Consider the following 18,218-nt stretch of genomic DNA (forward strand, 5'->3'; position numbering starts at 1 on the left):
TTTTATTTGAGCTTGCCCCACCTTTTATTGGATATTTCTTTTTTTCATTAGATATTTTCTTTATTTACATTTCAAATATTATACCCTTTCCTAGCTCCCCCTCTGAAAACCCCTTAATCCCTCCTCCATCCCCTGCTCACCAACCCACCTACTCCTGCTTCCTGGCCCTGGCAATCCCCTACATTGGGGCAGAGAGCCTTCACAGGACCAAAGGTCTCTCCTCCCATTGATGACTGACAAGGCCATCGAGAGGTTATTTTTGAGACAGGGATTTTCAGTGTTATAGGAGCTCATTAACTCAAGAAGGCTAACTGTCCAATAAACCAAAAAGATTCCTCTATCCTTGCCTGCCTTGCATTGATATTATAGTTATATGCTACTGCGCATAGAATTATATTTGGAAGCTGAAATCTGACCTTGGGTCCTCATTTTTGCATGACAAATACTTTACTGAGTTAGCTATCCCTTCAAATTGAGAGTAGATATATATTTTTTTTTTTTTTTTACAAAATTTACAAACCAACCAGGCAGTGTGGCACATGCCTTTAATCCCAGCACTTGGGAGGCAGAGGCAGGCAGATTTCTGAGTTCGAGGCCAGCCGTGTTTACAAAGTGAGTTCCAGGATAGCCAGGGATATACAGTGAAACCCTATCTTGAAAAACAAAACAAAAAAAAATTCACAAACCAATACTATAAGTAAGATCTATCTTTAAAGTAATATAATAACAGTTGAAAAGAAATCATTGGAATACATTTGTCTGAATTTACTTGGTACATGGAAAATTTATATATTTTAACATCAGAATACTTTGAGCTCATTTTCTACAAAGTTATAAGATCATTCAGTCAAATGAATTATGCTCTGAGTTCTATATATTTCTGCTTGATAAGTATAAATGCAGCAATACTCTGATAACTCAATAAATATTATTTTGCAAATGGCAAGTTTTTATATTATGAACTCATGTATAACATATAATAACATAGAGTCATTTTAAATATTAAAATCTTTTTTTATTCTCATCTTTTAAATTAACCTACATGATTCTAAATTCACAGAAAATGTATCAATTACATTTTCATGACATTTATTCATTCATTTTTTTATTTATTCAGTATAATGATTTAATTTAAAACTTCATTTTCTCTCCCTTTTAGTTACATTTCTCACAGCCATGGATCAGAACAATAATACTGTTAGTGAGTTCATAATGTTGGGATTCACAACAGACCCTGTGATGCAGAAGATCCTGTTTGCAGTGTTTCTTGTTGTATATACTTTGACTTTGGTGGGAAATAGCTCCCTCATCATGTTAATATGTAATGACTCTAGGCTCCACACACCCATGTATTTCTTCATTGGAAACCTATCATTCCTGGACCTCGGACTGTCTTCTGTCTACACACCAAAGATCCTAGCTACCTGCATCTCAGAAGACAAGAGCATCTCCTTTGCTGGTTGTGTGGCTCAATTCTTCTTCTCAGCTGCACTAGACTATACTGAATGTTACCTTTTGGCTGCCATGGCTTATGACCGCTATGTGGCTATCTCAAAGCCACTGCTTTATTCACAGGTCATGTCCTTAAAGCTGTGTGTATTTTTTGTGGCAGCCTCATATCTGGGTGGTTTTATTAACTCTGTAATCATTACCAAAGACACATTTGCCTTGACTTTCTGCAGTGACAATGTAATTGATGACTTTTTCTGTGATATCCCACCTCTGGTGAAGCTTGCCTGTGGCAAGAAGGACAGCTTTCAGTCTGTGTTATTCTTCCTCTTGACGTCCAATGTCATCATCCCCATTGTGTTCATCCTGGCCACCTATCTCTTCATCATTGCTACTATCTTGAGGATCCGCTCCACTCAGGGTCGCCTCAAGGCCTTCTCCACCTGCTCCTCCCACCTCATCTCTGTGACCTTGTACTATGGCTCCATTCTCTACATCTATGCTCGGCCCCGGTCCAGCTACTCTTTAGATAGAGACAAAATTGTTTCAACCTTTTACACGGTGGTTTTTCCCATGTTAAATCCCCTGATCTATAGTCTGAGGAATAAGGATGTGAAAGAGGCTCTGAATAAACTCCTCAAATAAATCAAGATTACTTCCTTATATTAAGAAGAGAAATATTTAATTGGATTACTAATGTTTCAAGAAAAGGTGCTACTTATCATAATGGTATAAAGAATTATAAACGTCCATGTGCTTCATCCACAAGCCTTCAGCCTTTATATACAAATAGTTTAAACCAGTTTACCAAAAAGATACATGTACACTTGCATTTATTGCAGGAATATTAACAATATCTGGCTTATGGAATCATTCCTGGTATCTATCATCAGATGGAAAACTTTTGTATGTATACAAGGGATCATTTATGATTGGGTAGTGGTAGAGCAGGCAACATATAACTGGCCATTTATAAATTCCTACCGCCTGTTCTTTCCAAATTCGTGATGTAATGATAGATAAAAATTTTACTGATCTCTCTCAAGTCAGACACACTACTTACATAAAGCTGGCCTTGAAATCTTTTCTCTATTTCTCTATTAGTAGAACTTTCTCTGATCTACCAGTGGTATAAATAATGACACAGAGGCTGCTAATAAAGTTTAAACCTTAGGCCTTTTGCTAGGACAGTCTCGCAGTTAGCTCATCTAACTTAACTTGACCATCTAGACTATGACCTGTCACAAGGCTAGCTCTGTACTTCTCTGCTCTGCTCTGGCCCATGTCTGTTCTCCTTGGTGTCTACTCTCAATTCTCCCACATCGGCTTTCATTTCCCTCCATCCTCTGCATTGAAGTTTCACCCTCTTCCTTCCTGACCAGCTATGGTCATCAGATTTTTATTACAACCAGTCAGTAGCAAGACAACGCTTGATGCAATTCTGGATGGTTTTTAGGCAGGTAAGGAAAGATGAATATTTACAAAATAGACAATTCAGTGAAAAGCCATAGGAAGGATAATATCAGAATCTTTCCAGAACTTAGTTCTTTGCCTGTACAGAATTAACAATTGAAAATATAGAGACTTATCTTCACAGAACATAATGAAAGGATATCTCAATACCTCTCAACTATAGGATTTACAACCATAAAGACCCTATTTTTTATAATTCATAGAATTGTGGTTATATTTTACTCCACAGCATTGACTCTTTGCCCTTGACTCCATTTGGATTTCATGCTGTGACATCACTGGTCACTTGGCTGAAGTGTTCAAGTTTTAGGTTCCCCTTTGCTACTTATTATTGTATCAGTAAGAGTCCTTGGAAGCTACTGTTCTACTGCAATTGACAGGTTAAGGAGCATTTAATAGTGTACAAAAAATATGAAGAGAGCATGTTAAGTGGAGTATATTTTCCACTTATTATATTATAGTGTTGAGTAAATTTTTGGCATAGAATTTGACTATTCCTAGGTGTACAAAGGGGAGGATAGGAGAGAGAAAGTAGGAAAAGGGGGTAGAAGAGGAAGAAGAGGAGCAGAATGGGGATCAAGAAGAGAAAGAGTAGGAGCATATGGAGAATTAAGAGGATGATATGAGAGAGAGAAAATAAGGGGAGATTAGTTAGGGATACTGTGCAGAACTTTGCATCCAGTGAAAATTGTGATCTTCCAATGACTCTGTCTGATACTGTGGGGATAAGAAGCCTTACCTCTGTCCATTTCTTCCCACATATTTATATATTTAATTGGTACAAGATGATAGATTGGTTTCTTGAGGTTATTTATTTAGAGGAAATTATTGAGACTGTTAATGATTTAGAGGAAATGCAAGAAACCAGAACTATGCAGAATATATATATATATATATATTACTCTATGTAAGAATATTCAAATTCCTACATTGAACCATATGCAAGTGAATATAATCATGAAATTTTTTTGAAATCAGTAAAATACAAATTGTGGGAAAATGTGACTGAAGACATCCTTCAGTTGGGAATCAGTGTCTAAATATAAGTTTCCTGAGTTTTAGTGACATTGATCTAACTTCAATGTACAGCTTTGTCTAATTTCATTGTTGTTCCCCAAGCAAATTAATTGCAAGGTATTTCAGATATGATTCTCTTGGGATTAAATATCTAATATAAATGATCCTAGAGATAGCTGGTTGAATTCTGGAGATTAGAAGGAGGTATTTTCTTTAAATTTGGTAAGTAGCATAGTGCCATTGTGTGTATCATTAGAGTTTTATAAATTTTATCCTACTTTTAATGACCCAACAGTTATTTGCTTTCTGCTGCAAGGGGAACTGCAAATCTTTATTTTCACACATCCTATCATTCTGTAGCAGTTTCTAACTTTCTGAATGGGAAGGCATTCAATTTCTTCTATATGAGGTACTATAGGATAATGTACATGAGAGGAACATATAGAAAAATGTATGATAGGATTATGGATTAAGAATCACTTAGCATGGGACTTAGGCTGTCTTTAGTGTTTCCCTAAGCAATAGATTGGTGATTCTGAACTCAGAATCAGAGGGAGTTTTAAAACATTTAAATTTCTTTAAATTTGCTTTTGTTCCTCAGAAAGCAAGAAGACATGAATGGTTTTGAAAGAATGCTAGAGAACAGATAACTCTGTCAGGCTTGTCATAGCCTTTTAAAAACGTTGGCCCGAAGACAGTTCCTTTTTTCCGTTCTTCACTCTGTTCCTCCTTCCCTCCTTCCCTCTCTTCCTTCCTCCTTCCTTCTTATTTTCCTACTCCAGGTGCCATTGTAGGCATGTGCCACACTCAGCTGTCAATATCTTTTTACTTAAAGGAAAATTTCAGCATATGTCTTGATGTCCTTAATGAACTCACAAGAAAAACACAATTAAATGCTTGGACTGTTTGTGTGGTTGTTTTGAACTTTTTTATTGCAAAGATCTAGATTATTGACATTCTCAAAGTCATTGCCCCCACCATAGTTCACAATTTTATGTATAAACCAATTGAATATATGAGAGGACTAAGCTGTAAAAGAAGATGGGGTTGGTCATAAATATGAAGAATTTGAAGTCATAAATAAAATGCAGGTGGGTCATTGAAGTATAGGGCTAAATTGAGAGAATAATAGCAAAGGAAAAAATGGAAAAATTCAATATTGGCTTTTGAGTACTTATTATGATATTTGTTTAAATTAAATCATGACATGAACTAACACATTAGCTTCTTAACATATAATATCTATTACACATCTGGTATTTTTAAATACAATGTGTCTATTAAATAAAGTCATAATTTTATAGGAAATGCGTTAATACAGAGAAGTGCCTTATATTATAGATTAGGAAATTTCTCCTCATGAGTATTAATTAGGTTTCCAATGGTGACCAAATGTACAGAGATAAGAACAGAATACTACTTAAATCTTTCTGACCACACATTCATGGATGAGGAGAATTTTCTATTTCAAAAAAAATATGCAGCTACTCATAAACTAATTTTTTGGGCATATATATGATTTTATTAAATATTAAGAAGACTATAAAATAAGACTTCTGCCTTCCCTACAGTAACAGACAATTCCACCATGTTCCTTCAATATTGTGTGGAGTCTATTTTCATCAGAATGTCTCAAGCTAGTAGAGTGAGAAGATAGATATTCCATGAATCACTTCTTAGAGAATTGTACCACCCTGGGACAAGACTCAGAGACAATTGTATTAGCCATGTCAGGTTCTACCAATGCCTTTATTAGTAACTACTAATGAATGTCTTTCTTGTGTTGATTTTATTAGTAAACAGTTTAGGATTTTGTTTGTTTTACTTGCTTTTATTTATTTTTATGTTATTTCTTAATATTTTATTTACTCATTTACAATTTCATACATTTTACATACATAAAATATATCTTGAGCATATATACCCAAAATTTTCTCCTCCCTCTCCCCTTAAACCTTCCATCCATATATAACCCTCCCACCTTCATGTCATTTACTCTCTGAATCCATATAAGCTGCCTACACGTGCACAGTAAGGGTCTACACACTGCAGCCTAGATAACCTAAGAAGTACACATTCTTGAAGAAAATGGTCTTTCCCTTTCCCAGAAGTCATCAGCTACTTTTAGTTCTTCTCCTAGGGCCTATTAAAATAACTAATTGCTTTTAATCATGTCTTTTTTTATTTTAATTTATTTTTTCATAGAGTGTACTTAATCATATTTCCCCTAGCCAACTCCTCCCAGATCTTCCATGTCTCACTGAACACACAATGTCATATTCATTCCCTCACTGCAAAACTAAAAGAAAATAAGTAAAAAACAAAGCAAATAAAAAACAACTAAGAAAATTAAGATTATGTTATATTCCAAAATTACAGCAGCTCTGTGTGGCGGTTAATGATCACTTTTAATTGTAAGTGAGACCATTGGAGTTTCTTGGCTGAGAACTGGAGAAATGAATTGGGATTTTGACAAGTCTTTGTGGTTCCAGTACTGCGTCTGATTTTCCCAGTCTCATTTCCCAGTCTCATCCCAGTCTATGCTAAAGTAGAAAACTAATAGCTCTCGAATCTGAAGTACTGTTTGATACTCAACAAGAGCTATATCCTTCACAAACACACTGTATTTGACGAAAATTTCTGCTTCTAGGTTCTGCCATCTGAATTCTGATACTCTTTGGACATTCTTGTATCTATTTCTGAAGAACACAGAATACTCATAAGTTTGATTATGGCAATGAATATGAAAAAACCCATTCATTTGAGACTAATGGCATGATTAGACATGACTAGAATGTTTATTTTTCTTAAGTCTATTCAGGACTTGATTGAATATTTTCTTAAACATATCTGTTCATCCTCTCAAGAAACATGATTCATGGACTTTTGTGAAAGACACATCTTTGAGCAGTATCAGCAATCAAAGTAGACAGTTAAGCAGTTTTTTAAGCAGTTTTTTTTTGATTGGCCATTTGATGAATGTTCTAGAAAGAAGAAAAAAGAAACAGAAAAAAAAATGGAACAACATTTGGTGTATGGAGGCAGGTGTATCCTTACTGATTAGGTCACATATTTATGAGTAACCAAAATGGATAAAATAAATTTCTAAGCAGAATGGGCAGCCAGTGAAAGTATATTGACTTTTAAAGTTTTGAGCCACAGATATAATGAGTCTGTATAAATATCTGTGCCTAGTTCCATACAGCGTAAGTAGCATGCAAAAAATAAAATAAAAAATTCCCTGAGGACTTCATTTCAGTGTTGTCCCTCTTTTACATTGCTAGATTATGTGCTACATGTACAAGAGAAGGGTGGACAAGCCTCTGTGATCTGGAAGATAGGGTTGTTTGTTTATCTCCAAGAACTGAGGAACATCAAGAACTCTTAAAGGATGGTAGAGTGATTTTCAGAATTTAATTTATCATAGCAGAAGGAGCAGACAACGTTTAGAGTCTACTAAGTTTAGTATTCTCATCTCTGCCTCAGTATTAACTTGTGACCCTAGAAGTCTTCCTGCTTCTTCAGTAGTGTCTAATTTTGGGAGTTCATAGCATTCTCATGGGACTGGGGTAAGACATAGAAGATTCTTTTCTAGCACTTAAATTTTAATATTATTTTTCTCCAGCACTAGGAGAAGTTTTCTGCAGCCCCAGATCAGTATAGAAGTATCATGGCTAAATTCACTTTTAATTACAAAGTGTAGGACTTGGCATACAGTAAGAATTCAAAACACATTGTAAATGTTTTTGGAAGATAGCTCACACATGTCCATTGCTGTGACCAGAGGAGGGCTGAAGGACAGCTGAGACAAGCAAGACAGGTATGGAATTATGACCATTATAAATCAAAGAAGGTGCTTTTAATTGGCTTTTTTTCTTCTATAAATTCCATAATGGAGATATGGGCATCTGGAAACAAATGAGAACTTGACATTGAACATTTGCATAATATAATATAGAGAGTTTAGGTTCTCTTTTTGAATAATCTTAAGTATAAATCGTATTTATTTGTTGATATCTACACTTACTGTATTTGACATCTGTCCCTATACTTGCAAAATGTAGATGTAGCCTTGATGTTCTTAGGTTGTCATAACATGATGCCATGCAGTGCAGTCTTCAACAGTGTACAATTGCATTTTCAGAAATTTACATCTTGCGTTAAGTCAAAAATCAGGGTGGATCCATAGTTATCTTCTAATGAGTTACATTTCGCAAGTTAGAAATGCCCAAGTGAGAGACAGGAATGGAGAGGAGATCGGAAAAAAGGGATATGGAGAGGGATAGAGAAAGGCAAGGGAGGTTTCTCATAAAACCACTTAACTGTGTAGACTAAGACATTAGGTATATCTTCTGGAATTTCATCCCTTTCCCAAATGTTGACACATTGGATTCATCAAATGAAATGCAGGACACAAGTATGCATTTAGTATCAACACAAAAATGATATGTTGAAATGAGGTATCTCAAATACCAAGACCAGCTTGGGACACATATTTCTTCTGCCTCTTCTCAAACTTCAACCACTTATTCATAATTTAATTAATTTTTGTATGTATTTGAAAATGCTCATGTGGGTGAGGGTGCATTGTGGGAAGGGGTTTGCATGTACATGTGTGTATGTGTGGAGCTAAGAGGGCAACTTTTGGTGGTGTTCCTCAGGAGCCCTCTAGCTTGTACTATTTCTTTGCAATTGTCTCTCACTGGCCTAGAATCCATCAAATAGGCTATACTGAGGCCAATGAACAAAAGGGATGCTTTAGTCTTGGCCTCTCTAGTACTGGGATCAAAAGTATGTACTCCAGTGTCTGCTTTATTTTTAAAGTGATTTCTTGGTATTAACCTAAACTTTTCATACTTACAAGGCAAGTACTTTAGCAAATGAGCTATTCCCCACTATTTTGATAGTAATTTTATAATTGGGGAATAAACAAAGTATAGTTAATCAAAATATTTGTCACTTAATTGGGTGATAAAAAATTATGACTGACTTCATGATACTTTTTCTATTGTTAAAAATAGTTACATTTTCATAAAATATATGCTGATTACTATTTACACTCTCTCAACTCCTCTGAGATCTCACCTCCTTTTCCATTTGAATACATACTTTTTTTTGTATTACTTACTATTTTGAAATTTTATTTATTAAATATAATTTCCATTTATTTAGCATAGTGGATCAAGCTAAATTCTAATTTTATCTACTCCTAGGTGAGATTCCCTAGTGGAATGGAACAATACAATGATACAGTGACTGAGTTTATTCTGGTGGGATTTACAACAGACCCTGTCATGCAGCTGGTCCTGTTTGTTATTTTCCTTGCTGTGTATTCATTAACTGTGTTAGGAAACAGCACCCTCATTGTATTGATCTGCAATGACTCTAGGCTCCATACACCCATGTATTGCTTCATTGGAAACCTGTCTTTTTTGGATCTTGGACTGTCCACAGTTTATACACCAAAGATCTTAGTGACCTGCATCTCTGAAGATAAAAGCATCTCCTTTGCTGGCTGCGTGGCTCAATTCTTCTTCTCTGCTGGACTTGGGTATACTGAGTGTTATCTGTTGGCTGCCATGGCTTATGACCGCTATGTGGCTATCTCAAAACCACTGCTTTATTCCCAAGCCATGTCCTTAAAGCTGTGTGCATTTTTAGTGGGAGCTTCATATCTGGGTGGTTTAATTAACTCTCTCATCATCACCAAAGACACATTTGCCTTGACTTTCTGCAGTGACAATGTAATTGATGACTTTTTCTGTGATATCCCACCTCTGGTGAAGCTTGCCTGTGGCAAGAAGGACAGTTTTCAGTCTGTGTTATTCTTCCTCTTGACGTCCAATGTCATCATCCCCATTGTGTTCATCCTGGCCACCTATCTCTTCATCATTGCTACTATCTTGAGGATCCGCTCCACTCAGGGTCGCCTCAAGGCCTTCTCCACCTGCTCCTCCCACCTCATCTCTGTGACCTTGTACTATGGCTCCATTCTCTACATCTATGCTCGGCCCCGGTCCAGCTACTCTTTAGATAGAGACAAAATTGTTTCAACCTTTTACACGGTGGTCTTTCCCATGTTGAATCCCCTGATCTATAGTCTGAGGAATAAGGATGTGAAAGAGGCTCTGAATAAACTGTTCAAATAATTGAAATCATATTCTACAAAATAAGGCAAAGATGAGTTTGATTCAGAGATTGCATGTGCAGTAATGCTTATCCCACTGCCCATCATGCTAATGGATTCTTATGGTATTAGTTATTCTATGTCCATATTTGAGGATGACAGCTCACATTATCTGTGCTTGAAGATGACAGCTCAAATTATCCAATATCAAAAATTAAACATTTCACATGGAAATATTTGAAAACAAAATATGTATATTTGAACTCATTTCTATATTACTCTTGATTGAAATCAAATAACAAAATAATACTTATTCTCCCAAAGATTTTTCTGCTATAACAAAATTTCAGATTCTGTTTTCCTTGAACTAAAAATATATAGACTGATTCCTGTAAAATAGAGGCAATAAATTTCCAGTCCAATTTACTATACTAATGCTTTCTCCACTAGTAGATTTCACCTTATTACTGTCATGGTTCACTTCTCTTCATTAATCCCTACTTTTCTTAATCTTTGATACAGAATAGGGCTAAAGTAATATCTATATTCCGTACTCTGGTGGTTTTAATTTAGAACACTATATTCTATAGATCAAACAAATTAAACATGGTAAGATGCATTGAGGGCAATCTTAGATTACAAAAAATTTTGTAAAATAAAATTGTGGGTAAAATAGTTTTAAAAAAACTGTTTATTGTTGTGTAGCTGTTTTTACCCTGTACTCCCAGATAAAAATAAAATTTATAAAAAATCATTATACTCTTTATTATATTAATTCTTTTTGAAGTAGGATTATCATATTTTAATATGGTGTTAAATAAATTGAGCATGGGAATTTGAAAAGCCTGTTGTTTTTTCTAAAATTTATTAAAATATATTTTATGTCTATAATTGCATATGCTTAAAGTAAGCAACACAATGTTTTGATACACATTGTGATTATATTAATATGAATTTGATTAGTAAAATTATCACAACAGATACTATTTATGTCTTTGTGAGACAATTTATATTCCATCCAGCCCATTTAAACAATGTAATCTTGTATTTATTTAGAATGCTTTATACTAAATATATTTTAAAACTTCCACCTTGTAAAACTTAATCTGTTATTTTTATCTTCTCCAGCCCTTCTCCAGCCAAGTTTCAGATACTACAAGTATAATTTGTTCTGTGTTTTATGAATTTGACCCCATATATAGCTGAGTTCATGTAGTATGTGCCCTTTGGCACTCAAAGAAATTCATATGGCACTTATACCCAGCTCTATTTGTATTGCTGAAAATGGAATGATTTACTGCTCTTTCAAAGCTGAAGTGTGTGTGTGTGTGTGTGTGTGTGTGTGCGTGTGCGTGTGCGTGTGCGTGTGTGTGTGTGTGTGTGTGTTTGTGTGTGCATGTGTGTATCTGTGTCTCTGTGTATTTTGCCTTATAAAAAATGCTTAGTAGACCCAGGGTTTTTCTACACCTGGGCTCTTATGATTGTGCAATAAACCCAAAATTACAGGTATCTTTTGATAAGTGGATTTTATTTATACTGAACATATAGCCCAAAGTGAGGTGGTTGAACTGCATGGTAGTTTTATTGTAATATTTCGAGTCATTTTCACACTATTTGTCATAATGATTATAATTTACGTTCACATCACTAGTTTACAAGACTTTCCTCCACTTAAAAGCTTAATACTTCTTTTCTTTGTCTTTTAAATTTTGTCTATTCTAACAAATATAAAGGATAATTCATTTGAGTTTAAAATTTGTGTTAGTTATCATTTTTCTGTTCTGTACTATGCACAATATATATGTGCTTTAAATTATTTGAGTAGCATCTGCTCAGACACTTTCTTCCTTTTTATCTGTTTTTTTTTTCTATACATGCACTATCTTATAACTGAAATTATAAAAAAAGTAAAGAGGAAGATGCACATATGTTGCATTTTCCATATACCCTGCACCTATAATATTTAAATCCAGGTGATTTATCCTTATATATTTACAGAATCATCATTAGTACTGGGTTAAGTGACTCCAAATAATGTATAAGAAAGGAGCCATGAACATGCACCTGGACCATTTGGCTCTAAAGATCTTTGGCCCACTTAACAGGAGGGGGAAATTAATAAAATATGTATAATATGACTTTAATTCCATTTTCAGGATGACCTTGCCCTGTCACAGTTAATCACCCCAACTTCCCTACTTGTTGTTCTCAAGAAAAATTATAAAATGAATAGGACCTGTGGCACTCTGAAGAAGGAAGTGTTATTCCAGCTATTTATGTTTCTTTCTAGAACTTGCTTGGACTTAGATATATAATTGCAGGCTATTGTTACAATTTCTCACCTCCTATACAAGGGCATATATGAGAACAAATTTGATATAGCTGGCATGAACATCCTAAGCCTTTGAGGACAGGTTTGCAAGGAATCCTAGGACTCTGTTGTGCTTTTCTCACTATTTGTAAGTAATAAAGGCTTTTAATGTTATTTACTATGCATGGGGAGTTTTGGCTCCTGGAAGTCAAGCAAGCTGGAAACAGCTCACAGTGAACATTACTTACAAAAGTACCATAAAAAACAGTATGTTTTTCTTTTTTGTTTTTAATTCCTTTACTGGCTGTAACTGAAAGATAAAAGATTTGGTTGACAATAGATGCATCTTAATAAATATTTTCATTCAGAGTTACTGTAAAATTCAAGTAAAAAAATCAAGGGTAGGTAGAGAATAGTAATCTAGAAGAGAGAGAAAAGGAGATATATATAAGTAAAAGAAATAAAAATTGATATCAGAGACAGTGAGAATTCCCAATTCTGTATCCCAAAAACTCATGACATTTTTATTAAAATAATTATTTATAAAAATATTTTATGAATTCATCTTTTGTCTTTAAGTACTATATATGAATTAATTTAAGTTATAGAACACTGCATTTTGATAAATCAATTTCCTAATTTAATATTCTTTTATCTATGAAACTGTAGTTTCACCAAAGTAAAATCTTTCTGTTTGTCACCACTTGTAATTGTTTTCTGAATACAAACAAACTGGCTGGCTTAAATAAGAAAAGTTCATCTTCTTATAGTTTTGGATGTTAGATGTTGTATTTGGTCTTATGTCAAATTGACACAAGCTTAGTTATTATGGTAGAGGAGTTTGCTATAAGAAAATGCTCTCGGGCTGGTGAGATGGCTCAGTGGGGAAGAGCACCGACTGCTCTTCGGAAGGTCATGAGTTCAAATCCCCGCAACCACATGGTGGCTCACAACCACCCGTAATGAGATCTGATGCCGTGTTCTGGTGTGTCTGAAGACAGCTACAGTGTACTTAACATATAATAAATAAATAAATCTTTAAAAAAAAAAAAAGAAAATGCCCTCATCTGATTGCCCTGTGACTCCAATGTGGGCAGATGGTCCAGAGGTGGATCATAAGGCATGTTGAGAAAGTCAAACAGGACAAGTCAGTAAACAGCACTCCTTCATGAAATTTGCTACAGTTCCTGCCTTAAGGTTTGCCCTGAGTTCCTGGCCTGGTTAGACATTTAATTTCAAGTTGTCAACAGGTTGCTGCTTATATTATCCTTATTCAATAATATTGATAGCATAAACTAGCTTATATTATCCTTATTCAATAAAATTGATAGTATAAACTAGTGGGTTTCAGTCTGACCCCTCTACAAATGAGTATGTTGTGCCTTAATTATGTCTAGTCTCTAGGTCTATCATTGCTACCCCACCTTTCTTTTAATGGGACAAAACAAGATACCAAAAGGAAAAAGCCCTCACATGAAAACTGGACAAGGTAACCCAATAAAAGGAAGAGAGTTTCAAAGTGTCTCCAAATGCGCACCAGTTCCCACTGTTAGAATTCCCACAAAATATCAAGTTAATAGCCATAACATATATGCAGAGAACCTGGTGAAGACCCATGTAGGCCTGGTGCTTGCTGTGTCAGTCTGAGTCCATGTGAGCCCTTTTTAGTTAATGTGTCACATTATCCTGGTGTCCTCCATTCCCTCTGACTTTTAGAGTTTTTCCTCCCCTACTTTTGTAGGGGCCCCAATCTTTAAGGAGAGCCACCTAATACAGATATCTAATTTACACTCTCTCTGCTCAAATCGTTCTCAGAGTGTCCTTAGTGCTCCAACAGACCTCCACAAGCTCCCATCCTATTTTCTGAGTTGTCTTACTTTCAGGTTATCCTTTGTTCTCTCTTTATTCTCCCTCCCCTTTCCACCTCTCCCCTTCCTTTCCTTTTTGTATACTTTCTATTTTTCACCAATAGAACAGGTTTTCTTGATGGACAAGACAATATATTGTAGCCTGAAGCATAGATCAAAGAAAAATATAGATTATATTATAAATCCATGATAAGCTTAATTATCAAAACCTAAATCTGTTTTCAGAAATATTTAATTATTATATTGAGACAACCATGTATCAACTTTTAAAATGTGTTGCTGAATTCATCATATCCCAATTAATTCGGTATCCTCAAATTCCAGATGGACTCTAATTAAGTCTTCGGAGACAGCGGTTCATTTTCTTCTACTGCTAAGTTGGGAAAGTCTCAAAGGGATGTTATGGCAAAATGTATACTGAGCTCAGTGGACATAGGGTCATGCATGAGAGAGTAGGGATAAGGTGTTACATCTCAGAATTTGTTCTTCAAACCAAAGGTAAGCCTAGATAGTGTAGCTTAGCCAAGCAAGGTAGTTACTCTGTGGCCTTGGATGCAATTAGAATAAGCAGAGTCCGTTTTGGTTCTAAATGGACTGATTTTATATACACACATGCACACCTTTCTTCTCAGTCAGATCAATTTTATAAAATGCGTATTCCTAATTACACCTTTAAGTTTTGTCTGAGGCCATAGCATGGATATTCTTATTTACTCGGGGAGATGAGGAGGACAGGATCTATGGTGCTTTTGTGAATTTAGTTGTTGTTTTGCACTTTGCTTCCCAGATATCCAAGGTATGATGTTTTCATTTCTTGGTACTGATTTTAAAGTGACAAAATGTCATATTATTTCCACTGAATTTGAGGGGCTCCTATGAAGAGAGCAGGGGAGGAATTCTATGGAGTAAGAGATGTCTTAATAAAACTTTTTCTTAATTCTTTCCCTATGGGAAACATCTTCATAAGCCATAGTATGTAGATGAAGACAGATCTTGATAGATCATTTAGAATTGGAAACTTTAGTGTGATAACTTTTGACATTTTTTTTTTTTTTTTTTGCCTATTGCTTCGAAAACATGCTTTACTTGACAATCAATTAGAAGTTCCTGGTGGGCTATCGACCTTGAAAATTAGTTTTTAGTTTCATTTTTATTCCATCTTTCTAGTAATGAGATAATGCAGTATGCTTGGAGAGTCTAACAGCCTGTGGATTTTTACCATCAATTGTGTGAGCTTGGTTAGGAGTAAACAGCTGAGGAAATAGCTATAAGATAGAATACTAATGGCCCATCTACTTATTGTAGAAATACTTATTAAGTGCTGCATGTTTGTTTGAAACTGTCCTATATACTACATTGTATTAGCAAGCATGATAGCAAAGAATAAAACACTACAGTATCGTTTTTTAGTCAGTTTAAATGCTGTAGTAAATTGCTCCATTTATGCGTTAAAACTTTTTGATGGTTTTCAAACAATGGTATGAAACATATTTAATGTCTCTTTAAACTTTTCTTAGAGATTTTTGGTGTTTGAAGATACAAGGTACAAGGATTCTAACTCTCTTGATGCCATCACATTAAAGACCAGACTCCTCCTCAAGTTAGCAGTGTGATGTCAAAAATGCCCCCAAGTGAAAAAAATTTGGTTTTAAAATAAATAGTTTTAAAGACTTTTAGTAATTACAGAAGTTGATACTAGCTAAAGCATAGTCTCAGTGAATTAGAGATGGGAAGATGAAATCAGTGTATTAGAGGTGGGAAGATGCAGTCAGTGGATTAGAGATGGGAAGAAGCAGTCAGTGGATTAGAAATGGGAAGACGCAGTCAATGGATTAGAGATGGGAAGATTCAGTCAGTGGATTAGAGATGGGAAGATGCAGTCAGTGGATTAGAGATGGGAAGATGCAGTCAGTGGATTAGAGATGGGAAGAAGCAGTCAGTGGATTAGAGATGGGAAGACACAGTCAGTGGATTAGAGATGGGAAGATGCAGTCAGTGGATTAGAGATGGGAAGATGCAGTCAGTGGATTAGAGATGGGAAGACACAGTCAGTGGATTAGAGATGGGAAGATGAAGTCAGTGGATTAGAGATGAGAAGATACAGTCAGTCACTCCTCCCATTTGTAATATCTTTTTTTAAAATTTTGTGTTATTATTATATATTTCCTTTCTTTACATGTCAAATGATATCTCCTTTCCTAGTTTCCCCTCCGAAAAAAAGAAAAGAAAAAAACCTGTTTCTTCCCCCCCCCCCCACCAACCTACCCTCTCCTGCTTCCTGGCTGTGGCATTTTGTAAGGTCTTAATGTTTGGGAAACATTTTTTTTGTTAAAATAATTTTATTTTCATATCATATATTCTGGAAGGTTTTTCCCATCCTTCATCACTTCCTAGATCTTCTCCACCTCCATGCTCATCTGATTCAATACCTCATTTATCTCTTTCTTTAGAAAATAAACAGGCTGAAAATATGAGAGAATAATTAAAAATTAAAATGAAATAAAAGTCTAAGTAGATAATTTCAGCAAATCAAATAAAATCAGAATTAAGCAAAGCAAATATACCAAAAGAAAAATAAAAACAAAGTAAAACTGCAAGAAACACATAGGCAGACTGACAGACATCATAAAAACACAGAATTGGAAATAATAATAGATAAACAAAAGACAAGTAAAAACTGCCCAAACAAAGCATTATGAGACAAAAACATCTCCAAAAACATTCCTGCCTTTGTTTTATGTTGGCTATTAACTGCTGACCATGGTTCCTCCCTTAAATGTGGTTGGTATGTCTAGTGAGGTGCCTTTGGAGAAAACTAATTTTTTTCCTTGCCTATTAGCCTGGAGACATACTTTCTTTCTTTTTTGATTATTAGATATTTTCTTTATTTATATTTCAAGTGTTATCCCCTTTCCCTCCAAAACCCCCTATTCCCTCCCCGCTCCCCTCTGCTCACCAACACATCCACTCCCACTTCCCTGTCCTGGCATCCCCCTACACTGTGGCATCTAGCCTTCGCAGGTCCAAGGGCGTCTCTTCCCACTGATGCCCCACAAGACCATCCTCTGCTACATATGCGGCTGGAACCATGGGTCCCTCCATGTATACTCTTTGGCTGGTGGTTTCGTCCCTGGGAGCTCTGGGGGTACTGGTTGGTTCATATTGTTGTTCCTCCTATGGGGCTGCAAACCTCTTCAGCTCCTTGAGTCCTTTCTCTGGCTCCTCCATTAGAGGACCCTGTGCTTGACTGAGAGCCTCTATCTCTGTATTTGTCAGGCACTGAAAGAGCCTCTCAGGAGACAGCTTTATCAGGCTCCTGTAAGCAAGCACATGTTGGAATCCACAATAGTGTCTGGGTTTGGTAATTGTATATGGGTTGGATTCCCCAGATGTGGCAGTCTCTGGATGACCTTTCTTTCAGTCTCTGCTCCACACTTTGTTTCTGTATGTCCTCCCATGGGTATTTTGTTCCCCCTTCTGTGAAGGACCACAGTATCCACATATTGATACTTTCAATCAAGGAAATTCTGAGTCACATTATGAACTAGGCTGCTCACTAGATGATCTTGATCGCTATAGACATCCTATTAAATCTCTGATTCCCCTTTATCAATTAATGTAACAGTCTTATCCGGTCCCTTCCTGGCAAAGATAAAAGTGGGAGGTGGCATTTAGCATCATAATTGGAACATAGTAATAAATATTTTTTCTCTGTGTACTTATAGTTTGGAAGATGGCACTGTACTGCTGCTCATAAAAATATCATCAAAATGTCTAGATATAAGATGTTTTTCTTATGGAAAGATGACTGAATGTTTTAAATTTAATGGAAACTGTCTAGTTTCTTAGGTTATAGCAATACATAGGCAGAGAACTAAGAATAATATTCTACAAAAGCCAATAGTTATTTGTTTTGTTTTGTTTTGTTTTTTTTGCTAAATTTAAAAATTGTAGTTTCATATGACATATAAAT

The 18,218-nt window shown here is 35.4% G+C and overlaps 2 protein-coding genes across 2 annotated transcripts; both read left to right on the forward strand.

The window, feature by feature from the left end:
• Window positions 1–1,176: 1,176 nt before the first annotated feature.
• Window positions 1,177–2,094, forward strand: LOC116092066 (olfactory receptor 1013). The gene has a single exon (XM_031373424.1). It carries the CDS (start codon window positions 1,177–1,179, stop codon window positions 2,092–2,094), a length of 918 nt encoding a protein of 305 aa, XP_031229284.1.
• Window positions 2,095–9,170: 7,076 nt separating this feature from the next.
• On the forward strand, window positions 9,171–10,088 carry LOC116092067 (olfactory receptor 1013-like). The gene has a single exon (XM_031373425.1). The coding sequence runs from the start codon at window positions 9,171–9,173 to the stop codon at window positions 10,086–10,088; it is 918 nt and encodes a 305-aa protein (XP_031229285.1).
• Window positions 10,089–18,218: the final 8,130 nt, after the last annotated feature.

The sequence above is a fragment of the Mastomys coucha genome, unplaced genomic scaffold (assembly GCF_008632895.1).
Source record: "Mastomys coucha isolate ucsf_1 unplaced genomic scaffold, UCSF_Mcou_1 pScaffold15, whole genome shotgun sequence".
In the NCBI taxonomy this organism is placed as follows: domain Eukaryota; kingdom Metazoa; phylum Chordata; class Mammalia; order Rodentia; family Muridae; genus Mastomys; species Mastomys coucha.